This window comes from Acanthochromis polyacanthus, chromosome 3 (genome assembly GCF_021347895.1).
Source record: "Acanthochromis polyacanthus isolate Apoly-LR-REF ecotype Palm Island chromosome 3, KAUST_Apoly_ChrSc, whole genome shotgun sequence".
NCBI lineage: Eukaryota > Metazoa > Chordata > Actinopteri > Pomacentridae > Acanthochromis > Acanthochromis polyacanthus.
Window position 1 is genome coordinate 3155572 of NC_067115.1, and position 25328 is coordinate 3180899.

General features: G+C 40.9%; 1 protein-coding gene across 1 annotated transcript in view; it reads right to left on the reverse strand.

Annotated features, from left to right (window-relative positions):
* The window catches only part of LOC110951180 (voltage-dependent T-type calcium channel subunit alpha-1I-like), a 285257-nt gene that overhangs the window by 99058 nt on the left and 160871 nt on the right, over positions 1-25328 (reverse strand). The window contains exons 7-10 of the mRNA XM_051945256.1: positions 16570-16912; positions 14896-14988; positions 4760-5102; positions 4259-4665 (exon numbers count right to left, since the gene is read on the reverse strand). Coding sequence (XP_051801216.1) covers positions 4259-4665; positions 4760-5102; positions 14896-14988; positions 16570-16912 — 1186 coding nt within the window. The remainder of the gene's footprint in view (positions 1-4258; positions 4666-4759; positions 5103-14895; positions 14989-16569; positions 16913-25328) is intronic.

Below are 25328 nucleotides of genomic sequence, written 5' to 3' on the forward strand. Positions count from 1 at the left end.
TCACACAAGCAGTATACGCCGATGAACAGCTTAGATCGTCATGAATCCGCTGGTATAAACCACTTTCAGCTGTGATTACCACAGCGAAAAACATTTCGTGGTGAGCGGCACGAAAAACATTTCGTGGTGAGCGGCACGAAAAACATGACGAAATCGTGTTGGTGCGCACGAAAAAGAAACAAAAAATTTACGTAACAGTTTCACGAATCCCCGTGAGACCGTGTTGAACAATCACAATCCCAAACTCAGCACAACTAAATAATGATCTCCAAGCTACTACAACCATTTGAATTTGACAATGAACTTTCAACACAAAAATGTTTGCAGTCTGAGTGGCCACCGCCTCAAGTTACTACAGTATTAAATGCAGCAAATGAACTGCAGTCTCCCACCTTATTACACAGTAAGAGGATCCAGCTAGCAGAGCAACCAGGTACAACAAGCTAATCTGCATTCCATTTGTTGACATGCATGTCTTCTGCCTTATGCGTTAACAGGTTTTGATTTTTATAACGACAATTAACCAATGAACAATTAATCATCAACATTCCTAGTATTAACTCCAAAAGTCATGCAAGAAAACAACTGAAGTTGATACAATAAGTTGTGGTTGTTTGTGCATTTTCTTTCAGGTGCAATCCATTGTTTTGGGGTTTCCTATGCGGGGGCTACCCATATATAGTTTAGTGAAGCAGGAAATCTACGTTCTCTGAATGACTGACTGTACTTGTTAGTTAGACAGAGTGAAACCTGATACTTCAAATATAGCCATCATTTTAGTTTCAGTGAAAAAAAAATTCTGTTTAGTACAGTGTGGTGTCAGTATTATCACATTAATATATATATATATATATATATCTAGGCATGTCTGCATCACACTTCGCTCTGAAAAATCTGTCTGGTTGTCTGCCAAAGCAGCCAAGGTAGCTAGTGGCCCAAATATGACTTGATAAAACACTGTACTCTGAAGAACCATAGGTGTTGTAGAACAGGTGAAAGCACCTCTCTACATGAAGAGGATCACAGTGATGAGACAGATTAAGCCTCTGATACCGCTGTTCAAACAGAGGGAGGCATGACTCCGGTTTGCCAAGCAGGCAGTGGAACCACAGACATTCCAGCTCACTATTTCCTCCCCATTAAGGCAGCAAAGTCTCTCTCTGCCGCTCTCTTTCTGTCTCTCTCTATTTTTAGCCACCCCTGAGATGAGAGACGACCCACCACTGCGGCGGTGGCAGGCGAGAGTGGGCGATGGTATAGCGAGAGCGAGAAATATTGATAGAAAGACAAAGAGTTCACAAAGCAGAGTGACAGAAAGAGACAGGAAACAGGGAGGGAAAAAAAGCAAGTTAGAAGAGAACACGTGGCGTCATTTATTTTTTATTGCTTGGAAAGGCTGGTGGATGTGATCTGAACCAAAGTTCGCATTGACACCATGGGATCATTTTCATGACCCTACCTTCATGCTGCTGCCTAACCTGAGTGTCGACATGTCTGTCCTGTAAGCTGTGGAATCCCATTTGACAGATATTACAAAGTCAAAAGGAGGAAAAGGCATGTAAGAAAGAGAAATGGATGTGCAGGGAAAAAACTACTCTGTAGAGGAGTGTGGCCATAGAGGGACAGTGAAAGAAACCAAAAGAGACCGTAAATTCATCCTGCAAGAAACATTGTTGTCGGTTCCCTCTGTAAGAACTGTCTGCAGAGAAAAGGTTACAGTACAAAAAGAAAAGAAACAACCTTCAAATATCGCAAATGTATGAAATCGATTAACGACCAATAATCGAATATTTGTTGGCCACTTTTAAATATTGATGCTTATAGTTTCCCCCCAAAATCAGCATTGTTACATGAGCAACAAGTGTTTCCCATGCCCAAGATGCTGCTTGCATACAAGAAAACCAATCAGTTTAAACTACAGGCGTGCTTGTCAGAAGGCATTAGCTGCTACAGTAGTCTCTGTCATGGTGGCCTTTTCCATGTTTAACCCTGAAAGTGCTCTCACCCACATAAACACTGAAAACCACCTCACCCATCCACAACAGTCAGCATTCAAGCGCAACACAACTACTCATTTGTATCTGAAAATACTTCTGTGGTTTGAAAACAGCTAAGAGGGTTGTTTGTTGATTCACAGCTAGAAGGTCCTGGGTTTGAATCTGGGCCTGGGATCTTTCTGTGTGGAGTTTGCATGTTCTCCGTGTGGAGTTTGCGTGTTCTCCGTGTGGAGTTTGCGTGTTCTCCGTGTGGAGTTTGCGTGTTCTCCGTGTGGAGTTTGCGTGTTCTCCGTGTGGAGTTTGCGTGTTCTCCGTGTGGAGTTTGCGTGTTCTCCGTGTGGAGTTTGCGTGTTCTCCGTGTGGAGTTTGCGTGTTCTCCGTGTGGAGTTTGCATGTTCTCCGTGTGGAGCTTGCATGTTCTCCGTGTGGAGCTTGCATGTTCTCCGTGTGGCGTTTGCATGTTCTCCGTGTGGCGTTTGCATGTTCTCCGTGTGGAGCTTGCATGTTCTCCGTGTGGAGCTTGCATGTTCTCCGTGTGGAGTTTGCATGTTCTCCGTGTGGAGCTTGCATGTTCTCCGTGTGGAGTTTGCATGTTCTCCCTGTGGAGTTTGCATGTTCTCCGTGTGGAGCTTGCATGTTCTCCGTGTGGAGCTTGCATGTTCTCCGTGTGGAGTTTGCATGTTCTCCGTGTGGAGTTTGCATGTTCTCCGTGTGGAGTTTGCATGTTCTCCGTGTGGAGCTTGCATGTTCTCCGTGTGGAGTTTGCATGTTCTCCGTGTGCTGTATGGGTTTTCTACATTGTCTGTAGGTGTGAATGTGAGTGTGCTTGTTTGTGTCTATGTGTGGCCCTGTGTAGGCTCCACCTAAAGGTGCAATCAGGTATCACAGCGAATGTATGATGTATTCTCTGACATGCATGTCCCTTACCATCTACCTTAATGTTTACTATATTTAAAATCGGTGAAATTAGTAACAGCAACAATGAATCAGTAACATTCCTAATTCCAATTGTCTTTCAACTAAAAGCTGTTGAAAGAACTAGCAAAGCTTTTCAAGTTTTAAGTTTTCGACTTGCAGGTTCAACATTTCTGTAATTTTTAAATCTTTCCAAAATGAAATGCAATATTTATTGGGATATTTCAACTATAACGTTTACTATGCTAAACTAAAGCTTCCTTGCTTACGCAGATCAGCTGCAACAAAAAGACTGCTGGCTTCTCATCTCCAAGTAAATGACACACACACATCAGACCAGGCCACTATTTTCCACTGATCAATGGTCCAGTTCTCACATTCACATTGTAAATGCATGCAGCAGTGGACATTTGAGTTACAGTAGCTCCACATAAAACAGCTAAAACATTTTTAAACTGCAAGTAGATAGTACAGATTTCCACATTAATAAAACCAACTGAAGTTGTTCCCACTGAGGTGGGCATGAATCAAATGTACAATACGGGTAAAGTCTTTATGCAAATACATCTTCTTTCTCCATCATCATTGGTTTTGTTATGAGTCTTTTACTGTTTGCCAAAGTCGTGGCAACAATTTTAGATTCTGTTCTTTAATTCCAGCACAGATCACACAGTACAAGACACAGTGGATATACCACAGAAACGATCTACTGTAGATCTGCTGTGCAAATTTACTGAACATGTAGGGCAAAGCCTGTAGATTTCCTGATGTAACAGAGACAGATTAAAGGTTTAAATCAGACAAAATAAGAGGAGAGAGAATTACATCGACTTAAGGCACAAATTAAGGCGAAAATATAAGGAGGGTGCACTCTAAAAGATAATGCTTGAGCTTGTTTTCATCAATCTTATAGAGTTATGACAATGTCTAATAATACTTAGTTCAGTCCCCAAAAATACAGTGAGCTAGGTAATTAAAGCAGTTTTTAATAGTCTTAACTGTCTGAAATCGTCTTGGCATGTGAACTTGGAGGAGGAATTTTAAACTTTCAACTTAAAGTGAAGGTAAATTATCAAGCCAGTTTCATTTAATCATCTCAACATGAATTTAGCTTTTAATCAACTAAAACAAAAAGTTGAGTTAAGCTATACATAATATTAAATTGATGAATTTACCAACATTCTTAGGTTAACTCAACTTATTAAAAATATTACATTTATTTCTGAAATTCTTGCAGCCATGCATTTAATTGAGTGGAACAAGTACCTTGAATCATTTTTTCAGCGTGTAGTTAAAAAAAAAAGGAGCATTTGTAACATAAGAAATGCAGAAAGCGCCAGCTGTACCTGCTCGTGGTGCTCGATGCCCATGCTGATGGTGTTGATCAGGATGGCGATCATGATGCCTCGGTTGAAGTACTTGCTCTCCACGATGCCCCACAGCTTCGTCCTAATCTCGTACCATAGCTCCTTGCATTGCTTCTTAGGACTACATCCCACGTTGGTCCCTGCACTGTCGAGGCCTTTCTTGGCCTTCTCTTTCCCGCCAGCCTCTACACCCTCCCTGTCTGTTTCCTCAACAGCACCCTCCTCTGCTTCATCATTGGCTGCACTGCGAACTGGTCCCACCCCATCAGCGAGCGTCAGCGCCGCCGCACACTGAGGGCAGCCATCTGTGGCGGAGGCAGCAGTGAGGGCCATGGGCTCAGCGGATGAGGAGTGGTCTGGTTTATTATGATGGGGACAGGGAGGACCTGACAGGATGCAAATGGATGGTGTTAAAGTTTAGCGGATACAGCATGTATTTGCATACTACATTGTTCTTTTAAAATGTTTCCAGTGACATACCGTGCCTCAACACCTCTCTTCTTCTCTCACGTCCTCCACGTCCATTGGACTTCCTCTCCCTCCCTTCCCCTCCACCTCTACCTCTTCCAACACCACGAAAGCCACGAGGTTTCCCTCGCAGGGTGTTGAAGAGGGCAACAGTTTGTCTCCTTGCCTTGCGAAAGAAGTGGCAGACGAGCTGGAAGAGCTCTTCGTAGCAGTCTCCGGGTTCGCTGGCCAGGGTGGAGGAGGACGAGCACCGAGCTCGCTGCTCCTGCATCAGCTGATGCTCCCTCTGCTTGGTCTCTGAGAACTGGGTGGCGATGACCACGAGGCACAGGTTGATCATGAAGAAAGAACCAACCTGGGAAGATGATAAGCAAGCACACAGTATTTAATCTGGCTGTTTGCAGACAACGGCTGCTGGACTGCTAAAGGCTGTTTCATATGACCACTGACCACTGCTGAGCATCTTCTCCATTAATGTCTAAGAATCCAATTTGACTAGATTGTTTGAGATGTAAATTGTTTGTCTGTAATCAGCTCAAAAGGCCTATCATCATAATCCCATCATAGCCTTAGCCACTAAAAAGATAACAAGTCCTTTTCAAGTATCTGCAATGATCTGCAATTTCCTGTAAAATTCTCCCAGACCCCTAATCTGGCCAGCTTCTGCCTGTGAATGAGACTGAATTAAAAACTCTCAGTAAGACAGCTTGAAGCCAGAGCTGTTCAGCTGTTGCTACTTGGCTGGACAGTCCAACAGATAAAACATTATACAGTATGTCTGCAAACAAAGCTGATGCATTTTCAGTGACACAATGAAGATACTGAAGTGGAAGTCACACCTTTTCTCTTGAGAGTTTGCCACTACTTTGCTGCTGCAATCAGCAAATGTAAACAGTGTAAAACAACCAGCATTAAACTACAGGAGGGGAAGTGAACATATCTGCTGTATTGATGCTGTTTAAAATCCAAACTCTGATATTTTTTTTCTTTTTTTTATGGTCATTAGTGGTTAATTCATGGGTAACCTTTTCACTTTTACTATTAAGCTGTAGACGTCATCATCTTAAAGGGGAACTACACATGTTGTATCTTGTGTGTATCTTGTGTTTTTTCAGAACAGTCCAGGCTCTCTGGATCTCTCATTTGTCATGATGCTGCTTCCAGATGTTTTATGCTTGCCTTTATAAGAAGATACAAATATTTATTTTGTATCAGCATAAAATACAAGCTGTAGAAATATCTTCTTCTAAATGTGTTGGGGAGACTGAACCATGATAGTGGAAGAAACTGAGAAAAACATGTGCTTCAAGACTAAAGAAAACAAATGTCTGTATTTTATTCACTGACGTGTTCACAGACAGTAGCCGTACTTGCAGAGGTGATAACCAGGCCAGTGTTTGCCTCCTACTCGGGCTGAGAATGAATGCAAAAAAAATATTTTGTGATATGAAGCGGTATTTTAGTACGAATGGTCGTATTTACATTTCTTTCACAATGAAAACAATACATATAAAAATGATGATGTGCTTCATGCTGCAGTCTGTACCAAACAAACGTGTCCCCTTATGTCTAGAGAATGTGATACGTAGGCGGGGGTATCTAATGAGCTCCACAATGCTTCATTTACTGTGATTGTACCACAGTTTCTCTCTCTTTGTCATTGTTAACAGTAATGGGTGTGGAGATAGATGTATAGCTGCATTTCATCTATTCTTCCTGTGGTCTCCTGACAACTTCCTGATTGATCCTCTTTTGATTCTGTCATATCTGGAGTTTGTGAAGGGTTTTAGATTTGTAACTGGTTTTAAGGTGTGAATTAAAGAGCACAAATACATAAAATGCACCTTTTCTCTCAGAACACTGTCTATGGCTCACTTTTTGTCTGTCCTGTGTTTGTTTTAGGTTTCATTTCGTGTGCACAGCCCTCAATGGCACGATGTAGGAAACAGTGTGAAATAAACATGATAGGTTAATTTGCCATGAGGGCAGGTGATGGTCACAGTCACAAAGAAGAAAAAAAAAATGCATGAAGCTTAAGTAATGACACAATGGTTGGTTGGTGTCATTTTTGAGCAGATATGCAGACAAAAAATAGGAAGAAAAAGAAAAAAAGAAACAGAAGAAAAAAGATGTATAGCTGCATGTCGGTTGTAACCTAAGTTTGATCTAAACTCCAGAAAATTTTATTTTTTACATTTTTAAAAAAATCATTGACATCACACAAGCAAGGAACAAACATTGTTAGAAAGGTCAAGCCTTGTGGATTACTTTGTTTTTTTAAATTTATGAGTGCCATCTCTCACTGCAATAAACATTTAGACAATTCAGCCGAGAGAAAGTGATGTGAATCTGGACACAAGTTCAAAACATTTCTCACAGCCACCAGTAATTGCCCCTCTTATCACTAAAATCTCACATATTATACCCAAAGCGGGAGCCATTATCAGAGATTTGCAAAGTAGGGAGAGCTATTCATTTTCAGAAGGAGAAAGTTCAATTTGTTTTCCATAGACAATGTTAGAGGACTCACAGTTGGACATAGATCTACACAAAACTTTCCTGCTTGAACCATGAGTACACAAGGTCATCCTGTGTTCTGTGTTATAAAATATCTGATTCTGAAGTATTCTAAAGTGCATTTCCATTTGTTTACTTTTTTCCCCACAAAAACTAGCAATTGGCAGAAGATGAAGAAAACCGGAGTAATTGAAAACACTGATAACAGAAAATCAAATCAATGATATTCTGAATAAAAATAAAATCTGAATCTCTGCAGCGGCCTGTCACCGGTCCTACTATCTAAGCAGTTTGTATTCACTTTAAAAAATCTGGAGTTCTTTCAAAAGTTTTCTTTTATCTTGCCATTCTTTCTCAAGGACAAGTACCTGAAACAGTCTATTCCAAAGAACAAACCTTCCACGACACAACTCTTCAACATTATCTAACTTCTTTGTGGGCAGGCTGGGATTGAGAGATGACTGCATTGGCAGATGAAACTTGGCCTTGAATGTTATTATCTATGATTAAGAAAAGATTGTAAGCAAAAGAAGGTTGGTGAGTTCACAAGAGAAAGACTGGGGGAAAAAACAGCAGGAGGGTCAGCAGAGAGAAAAAAAAATCATTGTTTTTTGCCTGATTTGTCATTCATCTTTACTTTTCATTGTTGCTGAATTCACAAAGATTTCTTTAAGTAAATCCACTTTTTTGTGAAATAAAATATAATCAGGTATGAGGCCCAGCTGAAAAAAACTGTTCATTGCTTAAATGTTTGATTCATTTTTTAGAGATGTGGGAAAATTGAAATGCATACTTTGTGGCAGTTCTGCATGTTTGATGTTTTGGGATTGCTTTCCACAAGATAGCAGGTGAAACAGGATTAGAAGGAGAAGAAAAAGGATAAGGTCACCCAGAGAAACAGAGCTGATGATGTGGAAAAAGAGGAGGAGAAGAAAGAAAGCAAGAAGGTGGGAAGGAGGATGAAGTCTGGTGCTCTGTGGGGCTGTGATCAATAGTGATTGTAATCCTGATAACCTCATTCTGCTCTCCATCTGGTGACAAAAGCTATGGAAGAAAGGATGTTTGTGTGTGTCAGCATGTGTCGGTGTGTATGGGAGTGTGTGTTGTGTGTAAGGCTGCTCTTCATTGATTCACAGCAGAGATTTGTGGCAGTTTTAAAGCCAGCTCACTGGACTTATGGACAGAAAAGGAGGCATTGGGTCCCAGCACCCATTTGGCACCCTCACTGATCCCATCAAATATTTATACTCACACTCTGCTGGAGCTGCTGAAATACAATTAGATTACTGTGTGCGTGTGTACGTGTGTGTGTGTGTGTGTGTGTGCGCAGTTTTACTGACTGCAGCAGAGTGGCTGCGTGTGAGAAGCAATGAGTGTGTGTGAATGACAGCGAAGGAAAGAATTACCATGACTCCAAAATGCTACAGCCACTCCACAGTTTTACAAGAGAGCAAGTGTATGCAGCGTGAAAGGCCATACATACAGAGATATAGCCTCTTTTTGCACTTTGTTTTAGTGTTACTGCTCAGTTTGATGTTCATTAACTCAGTTTGCAGCAACTGCACAGTACACTACGCGACCAAACAAATGAATATGCTAATGCTAATGTTGCACTACATGTCGTTGTTTTATGAAGACACAGTGGATAACGTATTATCTACCTTTCTAAACAGAGAAAGCTAGTGTATCTTAAACTTCTGTTGGCGGCAATAGAATAGAAAATCCTAGAAACGTCCAACAAGGGGAAAAGGGGGAAAAAATATATCCCAAAGTAAATAAAATCAAAACAAAGGAACCCTCTCAACCCCAAAACAGGCTGACAAGTTTGAAAGGCAGGCTGTCTTTCAAAAAAAAGAAAAAAAAATCTAAATTAGACTATTTTCTATGTTGGTTGTAACTACCAAGAAGAGGGATGTCAGTTTGGATACAAAGTGATTCTGTCTGACCATGCAAAGTAACTGACAATTAAAGATATCGGATGAATACAGTGGAGTAAAGAGTACTATTTTTTGCTCCTGGACTGTAGTGGACTAGAGATCTTCTGTGCTCCTTGTGAATACTATAAAAGTCGGGACATTAACGGTCATATGTACGTATCAGCATCTGTGCACAAGCTTCATGTTAACACCAGATATACTGTAAGCCAGCGCAAAGGTGGAGATTAAACAGCGTCAGATCAAGAAGCTTACCGCACTGTGCAGCTCTGCAACAAAACAGGTTGAGGATGGCATTTCTGGATGTTAAACCTCAACTCTACGGGGCCAAGCCATCTTCCATGCAAAGCCTTTAATTCCGCTGAGTCCTCTTGTCTAAACTGCTCTACATGACGGTAATCACTACAAAGCATCTCTCTAACTCTCTCCATACTTTTTTCATCCGTCTCTCCATCTGTCACTCTCCCTCTCCGTCTCCCTTTCATCGCTGTTTTCATCTAGCTCCCTTCTAGCACTCGCTCATATCAGTCACTCCTCAACCCGCTCTACCTCTCTCTCTCTCTCAATTCAATTCAATTTAACACACTTAATCTGCATGAATGTTACGTGAGTGAAATTGTCAAAGCATCTAAACACAACCTGAACTTCCCTCTTCCTTCTCTCCGTCTGTCTCGGTTGCCGTTGCTTGCCGCCTTCCATCTCCCAGTACTCGGTGTCATGCTGAATTAAAGAAAACATAATTAAAAGTCTCCTCATCCGTTTGCCAGTGTGATGAGGACAAGCTGGGATATGAACAGAACTTTTAACATGTGCACAGTAATGCTTAAATCACTTCCCTCAACTAAGTCTGTTAGTCAGACAAGCCTTGGAACACGCTGCAACAAAGCCGACTGGAGCCTGGCTGTCAAATCTTTTCTCTGTGGGGGGAAAAAGGCCGATATGTAACAACTGCAGGGAGCGAAATCCAGCTATGATGGATTATAACACATTCATAGCTAGACACTGAAAACAGTAAAGATTTGCCTCCTCATTTAGGTAATGTTTCGGGCATTAGTAGATATTCGGAGGGGAGATGTGAGGGAGCATTTGTGTTTCAATTCTAGCACTGAAGTCGATTATGATGCAGGGGATGCATAATGGGCGGACAGTTCAAGTAGATATTGTTAATTGGGATTTGACAGATACCAGCCAGAGGAAAAGCACCCCGAATGCAGATGTGATAACTTATCCCGAGGGCTGTGAGCTCCTTTAGTCCTTCAGCTGCACGTGACTTTTCATCGAGTGTCATTAGGTTACATGTTTTGACTCAATTTCTCTATAACAGACAACTAAACTGAAGCCACACTCACTGGTACTTCATGATCAATGTTAACATGAACATGTTGCAATACCAGACGTCAACATGCCGACATCCTCGATATTAGCATCTTAATTACATATATAAATGATTGGTCCTCCCTGGTCCAAATTTCTCCGACTCTGCAGAGCTAATTGTTGACACAAAGTGAGCTGAAGATGAACTGATAAAGGCATGAAGTTAAAAACAAATTCTTTTCGACATTTTAGGCAAGATTAAGTGTATGATTTTTGTCCTGCACAATTTTAGAGACAAAAAAGGAAACAAAACCTTGGGCACCTGGAGAATTGTTCTCGCTCAAACAGAATTGACCTTGGTCTCGGAGCTTAATTAGTTTATTGGTATTATGATTTGTTCATAATCACCATTACGAAATTAGGCTAGGTGATGTAAATTTTAGCGTTTTACGGATACTCAAATAAATAAAAAAATAAAATGGTTCTCTATCCAAAGATTAAACCCCTAAAAACTCATTTCTGTTTGTCAAAGTTTTATACTTAGAATTATCTTGTTTTGTTGAAAATAATCTGTTTCTACTTCAAATTGATTTTTTTTTTTTTAACTTTACTTTCAATGAATGTGAAGATCATTGGCATCTGTGTCACTCCCTCTAGTCAGCCCTTTGTCTGTGCTGAAGCTTGAGTTCACCAAATTACCCACAACTCTAACACTTACACTGCAAAACTATTCTGTACTACACACTAGGAAGTTGTAATATTGGAGTAATTCAGTGCCACAAGTTCAAACCTGAAGAACAATGATACAGAAACCTGCAACCAGAAGTATAGGGGGTCCTCGGTTTACGACGTCCTCGACTTATGGCGTTTCGTCGTTACGTCAGAACTGGTTACGTGGAGCTAGTTGACGAGAGGAGTGGATGAATACGTCGTCATGCAGTGAGCAGAACGGATAAAAGCATCATCACGCAGTACTATAAGACAGCTTTGTATATATTCGCCGGTTGTACTCCACCTTGGATCGTGCTACATTCACTAACTTTTTGCCCTTCATTATGGCTCCCAAGTGTTCCGATGCCAGTGCCTCAAAAAAAAGGAAAGCCATCTCCATGTAAGTGAAATTAGATATAAAACGCTCGGAACACGACTTTTCCAAACAACTGATTGATAATATGATGCATGCAACGGCTTTGTTTACATTTTCGCCGGAGTTCCGACTTACTGCGAAAATCGACTTATGTCAGTCCGTAGCAACAGAACTCCAATGTAAGTCACGGACCCCCTGAAGTCAGAACTGGTTCCTTTGGTTTGCTCCATATGAAACCCTGGAAGTCTAAATCTGTTTTCTTTTTTAAGACTGTCATCAGTAAGCTGCGGCTTAAAGGTAGAAACACTCAGCCATGTTGCTTACTGCTATTTTTTACTCATGATGTGATTTCAAGCATATAAAAATACCATAAGGACACACTAACTGGGGACAAAATTAGATGTTCCCTGGAGTTTAAAAAAGCAATGGAGGTCAAGTTAAGATGTGGGAAACTTACCAAGAGAACTGCTTGGAGGATTGATAGAAAAAATGAAAACCTCAATTTGACAATTTACCTTCAGGAAGATGAGTGGACTCTAGAGTGGTGGTGTGCTGTTGTCCTGTGCAGACACACAGATATGACCTTAATGGAAGAGTCACCAGTAGCTTTAGAGTCACAGGTTTGCAAATTAACTTCTAAACAAGCCTGACGCATTTTAGAAACTAGTCAAGTTTCTAAAACTTTCTGTTTTGGTGAAAAGAATGTCTCTCCAACTGTTCAGCACAGGGACGGATCGATGGTGCTTTGGAGCATTTCACTGGTAGAAAGAAGAATGGATTCATTTTTTCTCCAAATGAGTTTTTTTTCTCACATCCTGAGCCAGAAATCTCCACTTCAGCAAGGCTTACATACACCAAACTTTCTTTAGTTTTATTCCCACCTATATTCAGAAAGGGTTTTGCACATACCAGTCTCTGACATTACAGACATTTATGGCAACAAAAAAAACATGAAACCAAAAATTTGAAGCTGGTCCTATCCAATGTTCAAATGCGTGTTCCAGAAATTTACTCCAATTCAGGACACTTTTACATATGTAATACCTCATTTACATTTTTACACTTTCTGAAATGTGCTGGACACTATTTATAAACTTTCCCTCCTTTGCCTTGCAACAACACTAAAGTACTTTAATGTAGAAGGTTGGGGGACAGAACAACATATTGCGTGACGCTCTGCTAAACCTGATGCTGTGATCACTGTGTCTGCTCCAGCCATGTGAGCCCAGAGGACACGCTGAGGGATTCACTTTAATTAATAACATTTCACTTAAGATCAAAGAGAGAGACCAACATGTGGTCGCCTGCTCTCCCTCGTCTTCCAATCCTCTCTCTGATTTCATGCCGGCACTCCAGTCCATCACCACTTCCTGGTTTCTTCTCTTCATCGATCCATCCGTCCCTCTTCCCTCCCTCACCCGCCATCTTTCTCCCGTCCCCCCACACCTCATCTGCATTTCCATCTATCTATCTACTCCCCCTTTCCCTCTGTTTCCTCTCCCATTTCATCACATGTCTTTGGTTTCTTACTTTCTACCAACCCTTACTGCCGCTTTCGGTTCATTCCTTCTTTTCTTTCCTTCTTCCATCCCTCCGTCCTCAGTGATGCTTCCACATCAAAACGAGGCAACCATTATATCACAAATCATCAGTAGCAAGGCAATTTTTGATGCAGACAACAATGTATTAGAGCAAATCTGGGAAAGAGCGTGGGAATGTGTCTTTTTCTGTGTGTGTAAATAAATGTATATGTGTGTCTGTTTGCGGCAGTGTGTGCATGTTTCTGCGTGACTGAGAATAATGAGTGGAGTGACAGATACATGAATGATGGTATGCAGCTCAGTGAGGAAGGGGATATGAAATGAAGGCAGCAGGGGAGTGTAAGAAGAGAGGGAGGGAGGAGGGAGAGATAAAAGGAAAGGAGGGACGAAAGGAAAAGAGGAAAAGAGTGAAAGTCAGAGGGGAATGGATAGGTCAAAGACGGATGAAAGAGGGAGCAGTGGAAAGTAGATCGATAGCAGAGATTGACATATTTAGGGAGACAGAAGCATGTAAGAGTAATGCTAGAAGAGAGAAAGAAGTCAAGGGTGAAGGAAGTGTTGGTGAGAGAAGAAGGGCTTGTGTCTGAATCTGAACAGGCAATTAAAAGTGTAATAAAAAGACAAGACGGCCCCTGGGTTGTGGAAGTAGCTGGGACTGGCAGTCACGCTGTATTATCATAACACTTACACACACACACACACACACTCTCTAACGGGCTTCAGCACTCACTCACAAAAGCATATACACATACATCCACTGCGGCATACATGCACTGACAGAAGCTAAAGGAGTGGAATTAGAGTGTTTCACCACAACAAAGGGGGCAATCTTTAGGGATTTGAGCTCAGCTTTCACTGTAACACTTACACACTATGTGTGAGTTCATGTGTGTGTGTGCGTGTGCATAGGTATGTATGCAGAGAACAGAAACACATAGAAAGAGTACACACATATGAGTGTTTGATTTTCACTTTTTCCTCTAAACCTCAAAACCTGCCAGTGGGTTTAAAAGGCACGATATCTTTCAAAGAAACTGCAAAAATTATACCTATTGTCAGAGTCAGAAATTGAAAACAGCACGAATCTTGGGATTTTCAACTTTCCAAACGCCATTGAACTACTCATCTGGGAAGTGTAATTTCAACAGACTAACTAAACCTAACTTTAAATACATATGATTTCATACATCATTTAAAATGCACCAAAAACAAAAGATTTTGCAAAAATAAAAATAAATCTACCTTCCTCATTGCATCTAAGAAGCATAATTTAGTCATCTGCAACTAACAGCCACATGACAAAAAGACAGAGTAGACAGGAGACGAGTTAAAATGTAGGCATTAAAATATCTATAATACATATAATACATTTTTCCAGTTTTAGTAACATTTGTGGGCATGAGAGAAAATGTTTTACAAGTTGATTACAGCTTTTTTAAATGTTTGCAAATTAAACAAATTCAGCTTTTTTTGTCTTGTTTTATAATTTATGACATTGTAACTGTGACATACTGCACAGAAGAGGTTTTTGAGTTTACAAAGGGTGCCACTGTAGTGTACGATTTTAGGATAATATGCTAAAATTTAACCTTAGTGATCAGGAAAGCTCATTAAAAAACTTTCCTATTATAGTTTAAGTAATGTCTGATGCAATGGAGCACCTTCTAATTAATTAAGCACCCTCATGATGTTGTACAAAGCAGCCTAATCCTGTTAAACACAAGGTGAATAGGCAATTAGCCACCTATGACTTACAATTATAAGCAGGATGAAGTAGATGAAGTTGTAGAAGGAATGAGCATCCATCACGTAGTACATGATCTCCACCCAGCCTTCCAGAGTGATCACCTGCAGTCAGGAGCAAAGAAAATCAGTTCCCTCCACATTAAATCTGATCTGCAGCTCAAAACACGGGTGTTAAAGGAACAGTTCAAGATTTTTGGAAGGGAAAGTTTGATATTTCTATCATAAAGGCTGCAGCCAGCAGGCGGGTAGCGTTACTTACCATACAGGTGGAAACAGTTTGCAAGATTCTGTCTGAAGGTAACACAGCCCATGTTCAAAGCCGTTATATAAGCATGGTCATGTCTGCCATCTGTATAGTATAAAAATGATGATTTGCAATGTTTTGCTGGGTAATGCAATGGCCTGGGTGTCCTCTGGTTGCCAGGAAACTGTTAATGACCAAGGAACAGCCTTCGCACAATGAGTAATCATTTTTTCTGCAATTTAGTTTGACTACAGATTAAACATTTCAGTTAATGTCTTGACTAAGAGGTGTTACCTTTGGACTAGCTAGTTCCCTGTTACCAGTCTAGTTGTGGCTGGCTGCAACCCAATGTTTAGCTGAGACATTAAACTCTCCACCAGAAAGTATGTATGAAGTATTCCTTCAACCAAAGTGTTAAACTTGTCCAGTACATTAAAACAAGTTTAGTGTATTTTGCGTTCCTGTCCATGTATTCCAGAAACATATTTCACAAAGGGGAAAAAAAAAACTGATTTGCATTCATAATGCCTGCTAAAAATGTTTCTAATAAGAACTTTCAGTGTAATGATAATATGCCATTTATGATTTCTAAAAAAAAGTGTCTGAATACTGCAAGGTTCTTCCTCTATAGAACTACCTGGAAAGCCTCATCTAAACCTTGAGACCACTTAGAATATCAAAACATTGTTTATGCTTTGTCATGAACTGTGAAAAACTGTACAATTTAAGGCTACGTTTATACGAGGACCATCTTAACAGAAAACGCGAAAGTGGCGTCTTGTCTTCACTTTTTATTTCACGTTTAGACGAGCGGTTTTGAAGGAAATCTGCGTATATACGGTGACTCTGTAGTGTGTGGAATTCGATTAGATATGCATGCCAGGCAGCTAGGTGGCGCTGTGATAAAACGCCGCCATGTCTACGTGCATGCGTACTATCTCCCTTTTCGGATCTCCGCCGCGGTAAATGCCAGATGGCGACTAGTAAGAAGAACTTTGTTTGGACAGACAAAGAGGCTGAACTACTGCTTCGAATCTCTTTGGACTACAAAGCCACAAAAACATCTTTGTTTACTTTCTTGTACCGGCCGGCAAACCAAAGCACCGGCGCACGTATGTGACATAATTGAGTACGCGACGTGGTCGGATCCCGGCGAATTTTTTTTTTCCGGCAAAGTTTTGCGTTTTGCTGTTTAGACGGAAACGTAACGGCGGAGAGTTTTCAACTTTTCCACTCTGGAGGCCGGTTTCAAATTTTTGCATTTTTAAGCCCCCAAAACGCCGTCCTCATATAAACGATAGGGTGTTTTGTTGAAATATTTTGACGTTTTTACCCGCAAGCGTCCTCGTGTAAACAGGGCCTAAATTACAAGATAAGTAAATGGCAGTTTTGAACCTAAAAGTAGACTGGTCCTGTGCTTATGTGGCATAAATACCCACCTGGAAGATGACAATCCAGGCATAGGCGATGTTGTCGAAGTTGATGGCACCTTTGTGGGGGTTGCTGTACCCGGTGTGACACCTGGTGTAGTACTGGTTCCAGTTGACACACAGGCCGGCTACACTGACGCTGCCGTTGGCCAGAGGCTCGGGGCTCAGGCCGAGCGACTGGCGGTACAGGGCGTCATCTTTGTCCAGGCAGCATGTCCTGCCTCCCTCGCGGCGGGCGGGGACGTCGGAGCAGGACATGATGCCGTTGTCGACAGGCAGAGAGCAGATGAAGGGCCGCTCGTCATCCTCATCAGCCATGTAGTAGGGTCGAGGGAGACTGATGCCAGTGGTGCTGGAAGTGTTGAGGAAGAAGACAGTGAGCACAAAACCACACTGTAGCCTTCAGTCAGAAACAGCCTGTGCACTAAAGTCTGTCGTGAAATAGAAAAGCAGCAGAAGCAAGCACGTTAATTATATTAAAATCAGAAACATGGGCCAACAGAGAAGGACAAGAAGACAGCGTTAAAATCATAATATCAATAGAACTCTGAAAAAAATGAATCAAAGTTGCTCAGAATTACTGTAAATGAGCCAAATAACTCCGAGCTTAAAAGATCAAGAAGAAGCCGATTCATTTAATTATAACTCGAATCAATATTTTCTTTTGGTTTGTTTTAATTTGGAAAGGCCATCGGCTGACTTCACTGTCAAGTTTTAAACACCGATTTATAGGAAAAGCCACATCAGAGGTATGTGATATTCTGCGTACTGCGGCTGTGATGCTGCTTGATGACAAATTAAATCAAACTGAGAATGAGATATGTTAGAACAGGAGTCATGTGATGTTTGCTAGAAGAACTTTGCAGATAGCGGTTTAAAGGAATTCATTAATTCATCTCCAGCTGATGCCTAAAAAGAAGAGTTACAAAAATAGTGCCCCAATGCAGTTCCATCCACATCCTCCTACACAAACACTGAGACATGTAGAGGCGCGTAACCGACATGGACAAATGCAGCTGTACGTTGTGAGTGTGCATCCATGCTTGTGCGTTCTGTGATTTTTCAACACGGCAAAACTGTTTGTCCTTCACGACTATTTCATACATTTATGTGGTGTGAGACTGGAACACCACGTAGCAAAAATGATCCCAGAGAGAGAGATGAGTGGATGAAAGGACAGACACAGAGATGATTATGGCTGTAATGGTACAACTGAAAGAAATGACAGCAGAAACAGACAAATAGAGAGAGAGAGAGCGATAGAAGCAGTAGTGATGAAGACACTTTAACCCTGACACAACACTGTCTGCAACCATTTGCCAGCCTTTGTGTGTCTGCGGCTGACCGTTTTCCTCTGGTTTTTGTGATGTCCTCACTCTTGTTGATTGTATTCCACACATTTGTCTTCGCACCTCATGCTGAACTGACAACAAAGACAGCCTGAGAGAGAGAGAGCTGTCAAACCGGCGGTTCAGTCTAGCGAATCAGTGATTTCACCCGTTAAATGTGAACTTTTTTCCCTCTATGGTTTCTTTTCTTATTTCGCAACCAGCAGAGAAAAACAGGCTGTCAAACATATGGGAAAACAAAAAAAAAAAATCACACTGCATTCTGAGCATGAAAGAAAGCTGTTAAAACAAATTCACAGCAGTGTGATTTCCTTTTTACTCTTTCTTTGATATAGTAGTAAAGTTTATGAGATATTCTTTGGTCTACAAAAGGAGAATGATGACAAGTTCACCTCCTTTCACATTTTGTCATCAGCCATAGTGTTGGAAAGTGTTAAAGAGCAACTATTAAAGTACTGATCTCATGTTACTGCAAAAAGAGAATTCCAGTTTATATTAAAATCTATTCGTGTCTTATCAGAAAGAAGTATAAATGTCTTTGGGGAAATATTAGAAAAGCTCCATTTATCTCCACCAGCTGGACAGACGTGTCGGTTGTATGAGGCAATAATAAGTTTGCAGATTTTCTCATTTTATTCTTTTGTTATTTACGGTAAATATAATTTTTGCTGTAACTTTTGAATTTTAAGTTTACATATTGGTTTAATAGTTATTTCAGAGTAATGCTAATTGAATATGGTTATTTGTTTATCTTTTGGACTGGAACAGACTGTTCACTTTATGTTTAATCTTTGGTGGTACTGTAGCTTTAAGAGCTGGCAGTTTGGCTCACTGGAACGTGAGATTATTCTGATCAACGCCAGGTTAGCAGTGGAGACACGCGGTTTTCTTACCGTGTCCCGTCCTGTGTTTGTTTTGAAAACCCTTTTTTGTGGATTAATCAGCGACACAATGTAAATAAATACATTCTTGTTTTTTCATCATAACCTGGACTTGGACTGGATTGTTCAATACAACTGGGATTGGACATGAGTAAACCAGAGATAACTGCTAACTAGCATTAGCCAGTACATTGGTGTTTGATTGACAGTAGCTGAGACCAGCGTCAAACAGAGAGAATTAAACAAACTAAAAACGTCGCGCTAATGTACAGCGCACACAGCATGCCGTTAGCGGTACTGAAAAGTAAACACCTCACAAGCATCAAAGTGGGCCAAAGCGACATTTCCAGGTAAGTTCACATGCTGTTTAGTGTGCTGCCGCTGAGCTGCTAATTAGCCTGCAAAGTGACTTTAGCGGCGCACCTTCCACCAGTTACTGTTTGTTTGGCTGCTTGTCCAGCAAGGTGAAGGACAACATGCGTGTTCATGCCTGTGAGCTAGATAGGAAGGAGACACAAGAAGAAAAGCTGATGTGGGTTGTTACGCGGTGACTATAGCTCTTGTGTTGAGCAGCAGGCTGCTGTCTGGCTCAGTGTGACCGTCTGCTCTGCCTGTTATAGAACGGTGACGCTATTTCTTTATCCTTGGTTTGATTGGATGCACTGAAGTAAGGCCTACTTGAAAGAGAGTTCTTTTTTAAAAATGCAAAACAAGTGTGCGCCGTCATGAAATGGAGAAAATGAAAACCGTGATTTACAGAGTAGATCAGAATACACTCCGTGCTGCAGCAGACAAAAAAATGCTATTCCGTTTAAGCTGGGATTCAACAGATGAAGCGAAGCAGCATGAGGCAACGCAGTGTTCAGTCGGTCCTCATCAGCGTCATTATTTTATGGTTGGATTGGTGTGTCAGGGCTGTTATGCAGAGACAGACAGAGGAATAAGCTAAGAGCAGCTTATGACTCTACAGCTAACACCAATTAATACATTTAGGCTTAATCAGTCAAGTATTCGAGTCCTGGTGCCCTGGGGACCGCTTTCTGTTGTTGATGGAAAAAATAATGTGCTGTGCTGTAAAAGTATGACAGCAATAGCAACAGTAAATGAATACAACAGGGTACTACTATATCTAATAAATGAGTTCCAGTGGGAGCTCCAAGTTAAACTTCTGCTCACAGATATTTTAAGAAAAAATAGGATGATTAAAAAAAGATAGTCTCGCAGCACAGGAATGCACCTTAGCAAAAAGTTAAAGCCAAGGATAAATGGAATGAAATGAACTAAAAATAATAAATAGGACACAAAGAATGACACAGAATGAAGCAAAACAAGAGACATCTACTGTAGAATAATCAGCTTCAGGTTTTATGCCTCCATCAACCAGTGAAGTTGTAGATTACATCCACTTAATGCAGCAAAGATTTTGAAGGAATATATTAGGTGGGGATTGAACATTGTTGTCATCCCATCAGTATCCAACTAAGTGTGAAATACAGCCATAATCTCTCCTTCTGTTCCTGAGTAATGATGTGGAATAACAGCCAGCAAAGAGCATTCTGATGTCACAGTAAAGCTGACCTTCGACATGTTGTCACTAAGCCATTTTCTGTAATTAGGCATTTGTGTGAATTTTTGTTCTAACTAGTTTATAAACTGAGTAATAGCCGAGAAGTCACAGTGACCTCTGACCACCAAAATCTAATCAGTTCATCCTCAAGTCCAAGTAAACAAATGTTGCAAAAACTGAAAGAGATTCCCTCAAAGTGTCCCAGATACAGCATGTTCCTCAGGACAATGGGGGAGCTCACAGTGACCTTAACCTCATCTGAAGAAAAGCACTCCTGGAAATCATGTTCACGATCAGATCAACGGTCAGAAAACGCGTCTTCTGATTTCACCGCGGCCCCTGACCACCAACACCGAATCACTTCATCCTCGAGTATGGGTGAGCTTGCTTAAACTACTTTAAAGGTATTCCTGAGAATGGGATGGACTTACAGACACCTCATGAACATAAGGCCTCCTGGGTATAGGAAGGAACAGAAAGAAGAAGGATAAAAGGAAGGAAAAATTATTTTAAAACATTAATAAATAACTTAGAGGGAAGGCAATATAAGAAGAAAGAAGAGAGAGAAGGTAAAAGTGACTACTGTCTTTATGTTTCAAAAAGAGAAAGGGAACAGCAAAGCTTTATGTGATTTCATTTTTATTCAAGAAGGGGTTATTTAAAGGGGAGACTGAAGAAAGAGATACAGACGAGTGCAGACTTAGGTAGCAATTACATCTGACCTGGTATCTGAGAAGGCTCAGTAGAAGCTGCATTGTAGGCTACTACGGTGTCTCTCACTCCGTCTCTGTCTTTGCATCCTATTCATTGACTGTGTCTCTCTGTATTGTTCAGTACTGAATAGAGGCTATCAACAAGGCCACAGACCTAATCTGCAGCCTTTTTACGTCAGTTTTTACATCAAGCTTGCACTGGAGCTGAAGATATTTTTGACCTGGTCACTTTTTTTCCCCTCATATTTTCTCATCAAATCAAATGATTCCGGACTAAATTTCTTCAGCTGCATCCTCACATCTCAGCTGTCTCTATGCTGGCTCATACAGTCAAATGGCAATACCCACAACAAGAGCGTGAGATACGCTGTAACAGACAGATGAACGAAAATCCACGAACAAGTGCTTCTCATGCACACTGAATCAAACTGCGACATGTACTGTGAGAAGATGCACATGCAACCGCAAAGTTACTGAGAATTATGCTCACGTCTGCAGCTAAACTGAGCTTTTCAGCCTCTATAGCTCAGTTTTGGTTTGGTTTAGTTTTGAAACTTATTTTTTCTACATATATGGCTGAGGTGCCTTGCTCACTGTGAAATCTGCTCAGGAATAGCTTGAGGAATCCGACAGATAACACAGCACTGGTACAGCCTCCGAACTCTCCAGATCATGCCTCAGTGCCACCACAGGACACCCCCAGATGTCCCATGTCCATGGCCTGAACACTCAGAGCTGTTCTGGTGACATGAGAGGAACCTACACATTATTAGGCAGGTGGTTTTCATCTTGTCCCTGATCACCTTACACTATCCTTCAAAGCACTTTACAGTGAACAGAAGTCATCCAAGATGCATGTACAGACAACCTACTGCTGCCATGTATCTTGAAATGCTGCAGCCTGACTTGACTACTGTTTTGAAGGGTTGTTTGTACTTAAACCAGAGACCAGAGTGCCACGACCATTTTCCAGAAAACACATTGCCTTTTCTGACACTGCATTACCTCTCTGATTTTGCAGGAATTTTCTATGGTTGAGGAACAAGCCTAAACATTTTTTAAGGTCTCATGGGCCAAACATTGCTCAGAATGGACATCATCGCAGCTTGTTATGTGTAAAAGGGCAAATGGACTTCTTCTGCTCCGAATGACCCCCCCAAAAAATCAATGCAACGCTGTAGGAAACTATTAAAACCATATTCAAAATGTCTAAAGCAACACGACCCAGGGGCTTGAGTTTGACAGTTTAATGTCAGATAATTCCACATGGCTTTTATCTCGTGCTCATGATATTGTTCTCTCTTCTCTTTTCGGTCCTGAAGTTTTCAAGTGTTTTCATTAACTGTGCACTTTATTAAACAAGACTGTTTCTGTCTGATCACTCTGTATTTGTTTTAGAGCTCTTTATTCCTAAGTGTGCAATTACACAAGAGAACTATGACAAGTTTAATTCCTGGCCAAGCAAATCTGGTGACCTGCACCAAACAAAAGGTCAAGGAGAAAGTTTTCTGATGTTTTCTTCTGAACCGTAATAATCTTTACAGTTTGTAATGATTTGTACTTTACCAACAACTTAAGCTGGAGTCTGCAGAAACCAGCAACTGAATTTTGAAGCCACTTCTCGAAAGACATACATGCACTGTCTTAGTCCGGCTGGAGTCAATGACGGAGAGCCTTGATGGGGCGTGAAGCACAGTGCATTTGAAGGAGGTCTGTGAGCCCACATGGAGATGATGTGAGAACCAGGTCTGCTGTGGATTAGCGTGGAAACCTGTGCAGCAACCATGAGGACAATAAAGGAAGCTCCATTACAAAGTGATATGATGGACTGTTTATGAGTCAGGGCGGGAGAACACTTTGCTCATGCAACCGAACACTGCGTCTCCATCAGGTGCTTTCATTGAACAGTCATGTTCATGTGCAGAACACATAAATGCCAACCTACTGCACATGCATGGAATGGAGTAGTCCTGGCAAACACCAAGCTGACAAGATGATTTATAATAGCAGCAAACATGTGCACCTCCCCACAGGAGTATAATCAAGGTTCCTGTCACTTGGCTTGTCATTGCTGTTCCATACCGTTAAGTTTTCCTGTTGTTTCATATGAATCTTGCATAAGCAAACCAACTGTTCTGGGTATCAAACAAAGTAAAAGCATGGAGGGGATATGGAAATAAATCTTTTGCACTACAGGGTAAACCCTCGTAACATCAAATAGAAATTTACAAGCAATACATTTGCTAGATTTTCGCCAGAAGGGGGATTTAGCCGGTGGAAAAATACTGTCCACTTAACAGAATACCTGTATGTTGTGGTTAAAATCACCTCTTAAAGATAGTGGTTGTTTGACTGTATGTGCCCCTGCACATGAACAAAAAGAGAAATATTAACACCCTCGTTTTATGTCTATTCTTAGCTCTGCTCACCTGTTGAACCTAACTGCTCAGCAGTCTCATTTTCATACATTAGTTCAACTAACTTGTGTTTTTTAGGGCTGTTTATATACACGCTTTCCACTTGGCATTTTGTGTGTGTCAGGAAAAAAGAGCATGCATCAGAGTGTGTGTCTGCATGAACGACCTGTGTTACCAGATATGATTTCCTGCGGACCGCCTGTGACTCCTCCCGTTAATATTTTTATCTTGCTGCTAATCAGAAGTCCTAGAACATGTAAAGATCAGAAAAAATGTGACCGTCCACCCACTTACTATACTCTGCTTCCCATCACACACCAATCCACAAGTCTGCTCGTCTGCGCTTGACTGAGCCGACATCCAGCGACAGCCCAGCTCATTATCAGATTGGACAACGGTGGACATGTGTCTCTGTGTACTGAGGTGATTACGTTTGCCACCAGACAGTGTCAGGCAGGCAGCAGTCATTTCACACCTGAAGAGACGTAGGACTCCTGACAGAACAGACAACAAACGATGGCGTGTTTTATACCTCACGCTCTTGTTCCTGGAAACTCTGCAGTCTGATTTACAACCATCACATATTGTTTGCATCAGCTCTGTGGCAAAAATAAATAGATTTAAAAAATGCCTTCGTGCATGTTTTACCAACATTGGATGACATTACTGAAATTAACTCAGGTAGGTCAGGACACGCCGTGATTACATTCCCTCTCTGTCTCATCTCTGAATTGGTTGCTATGGTGATGGCCTGCCCCAAAGCCTCTCATCAGATCATTATTTTCTCTCTGGGCTCAGCGGTGCGAACCGGCATCCAGCCCTTCCGTGTAGCCAAACTGGCCTAATCAAACGCTTGGCCGTGGATTCGGTCTCCCCAGGCACACGCTCAGAATCCCAGTTATTGTCTGAGCTCTGTGTTTCCACAGTGGTATTAGCTGTTCTCTTAATCATACACATATTTGGGAACAAACAACACCTGTTAGGCTTCCAGGTCCTAATTCCGACTTGCTATTTCCTTTTGTGGGTACCAAGGGATTTTTCAGAGCATTTTTAGAATATTGCACAGCACTGAAAATAAATGTTGCCACTAAACATAGACATGTAGCAACATTACTTTACGAGTAACTTACACTGCATTATAAAGGGCTCAGTAATTTGAGAACAATTATTTGTTTTCTAACCAAAGCTGGAATTGAATTTTAGATCTGCAAACTTTTATAACAAGATATTTTGGAGCTTGATATATTCCATTAGAATTAGCAAGATTGAGCTATGAAGCTCAATAATGAATGAGAAAATATTTTCCCATAACACTATGATGTCACATGGCCTTTGACCTCAAATGTAATGACTTCAACATTTTATCCTACTAAACATTTGTGCAGAATTTTGTTAAAATTAACATATATATTATTTTGAATTATAACCACAAAAATGTTTGGTGAGATTACTGACCTCTGACCAGCGAAAGCTGACAAGTTTATTAATGAGTGAAAGTGAACACTCTCGAGGTTCAGGACAAGCCAGAAAACATAATGACGCAGAGGCATAAAACAATAGAAGATATTTAATTTTTTTTTTTTTTTTTTTTACAAAAAAACCTGTCATTTAAAAGATTTGAATAACCATTCACAAACGGATACCTCTGACGGAGTGTTTTTACACTGCGGTATTGGTAGATATACTTAAATACAAGATCTGGGAACTTTTGTCTTTATCCATTACAAATAAAAACCCTGCAGTGAAAGTCCTACTTAACTAAAAGTGCATAACTGTGTATTTTATTTATTATTGTCTGTATGCTCATTTTGCTCCCTCAAGTGAAGTCACACAGAATTCTG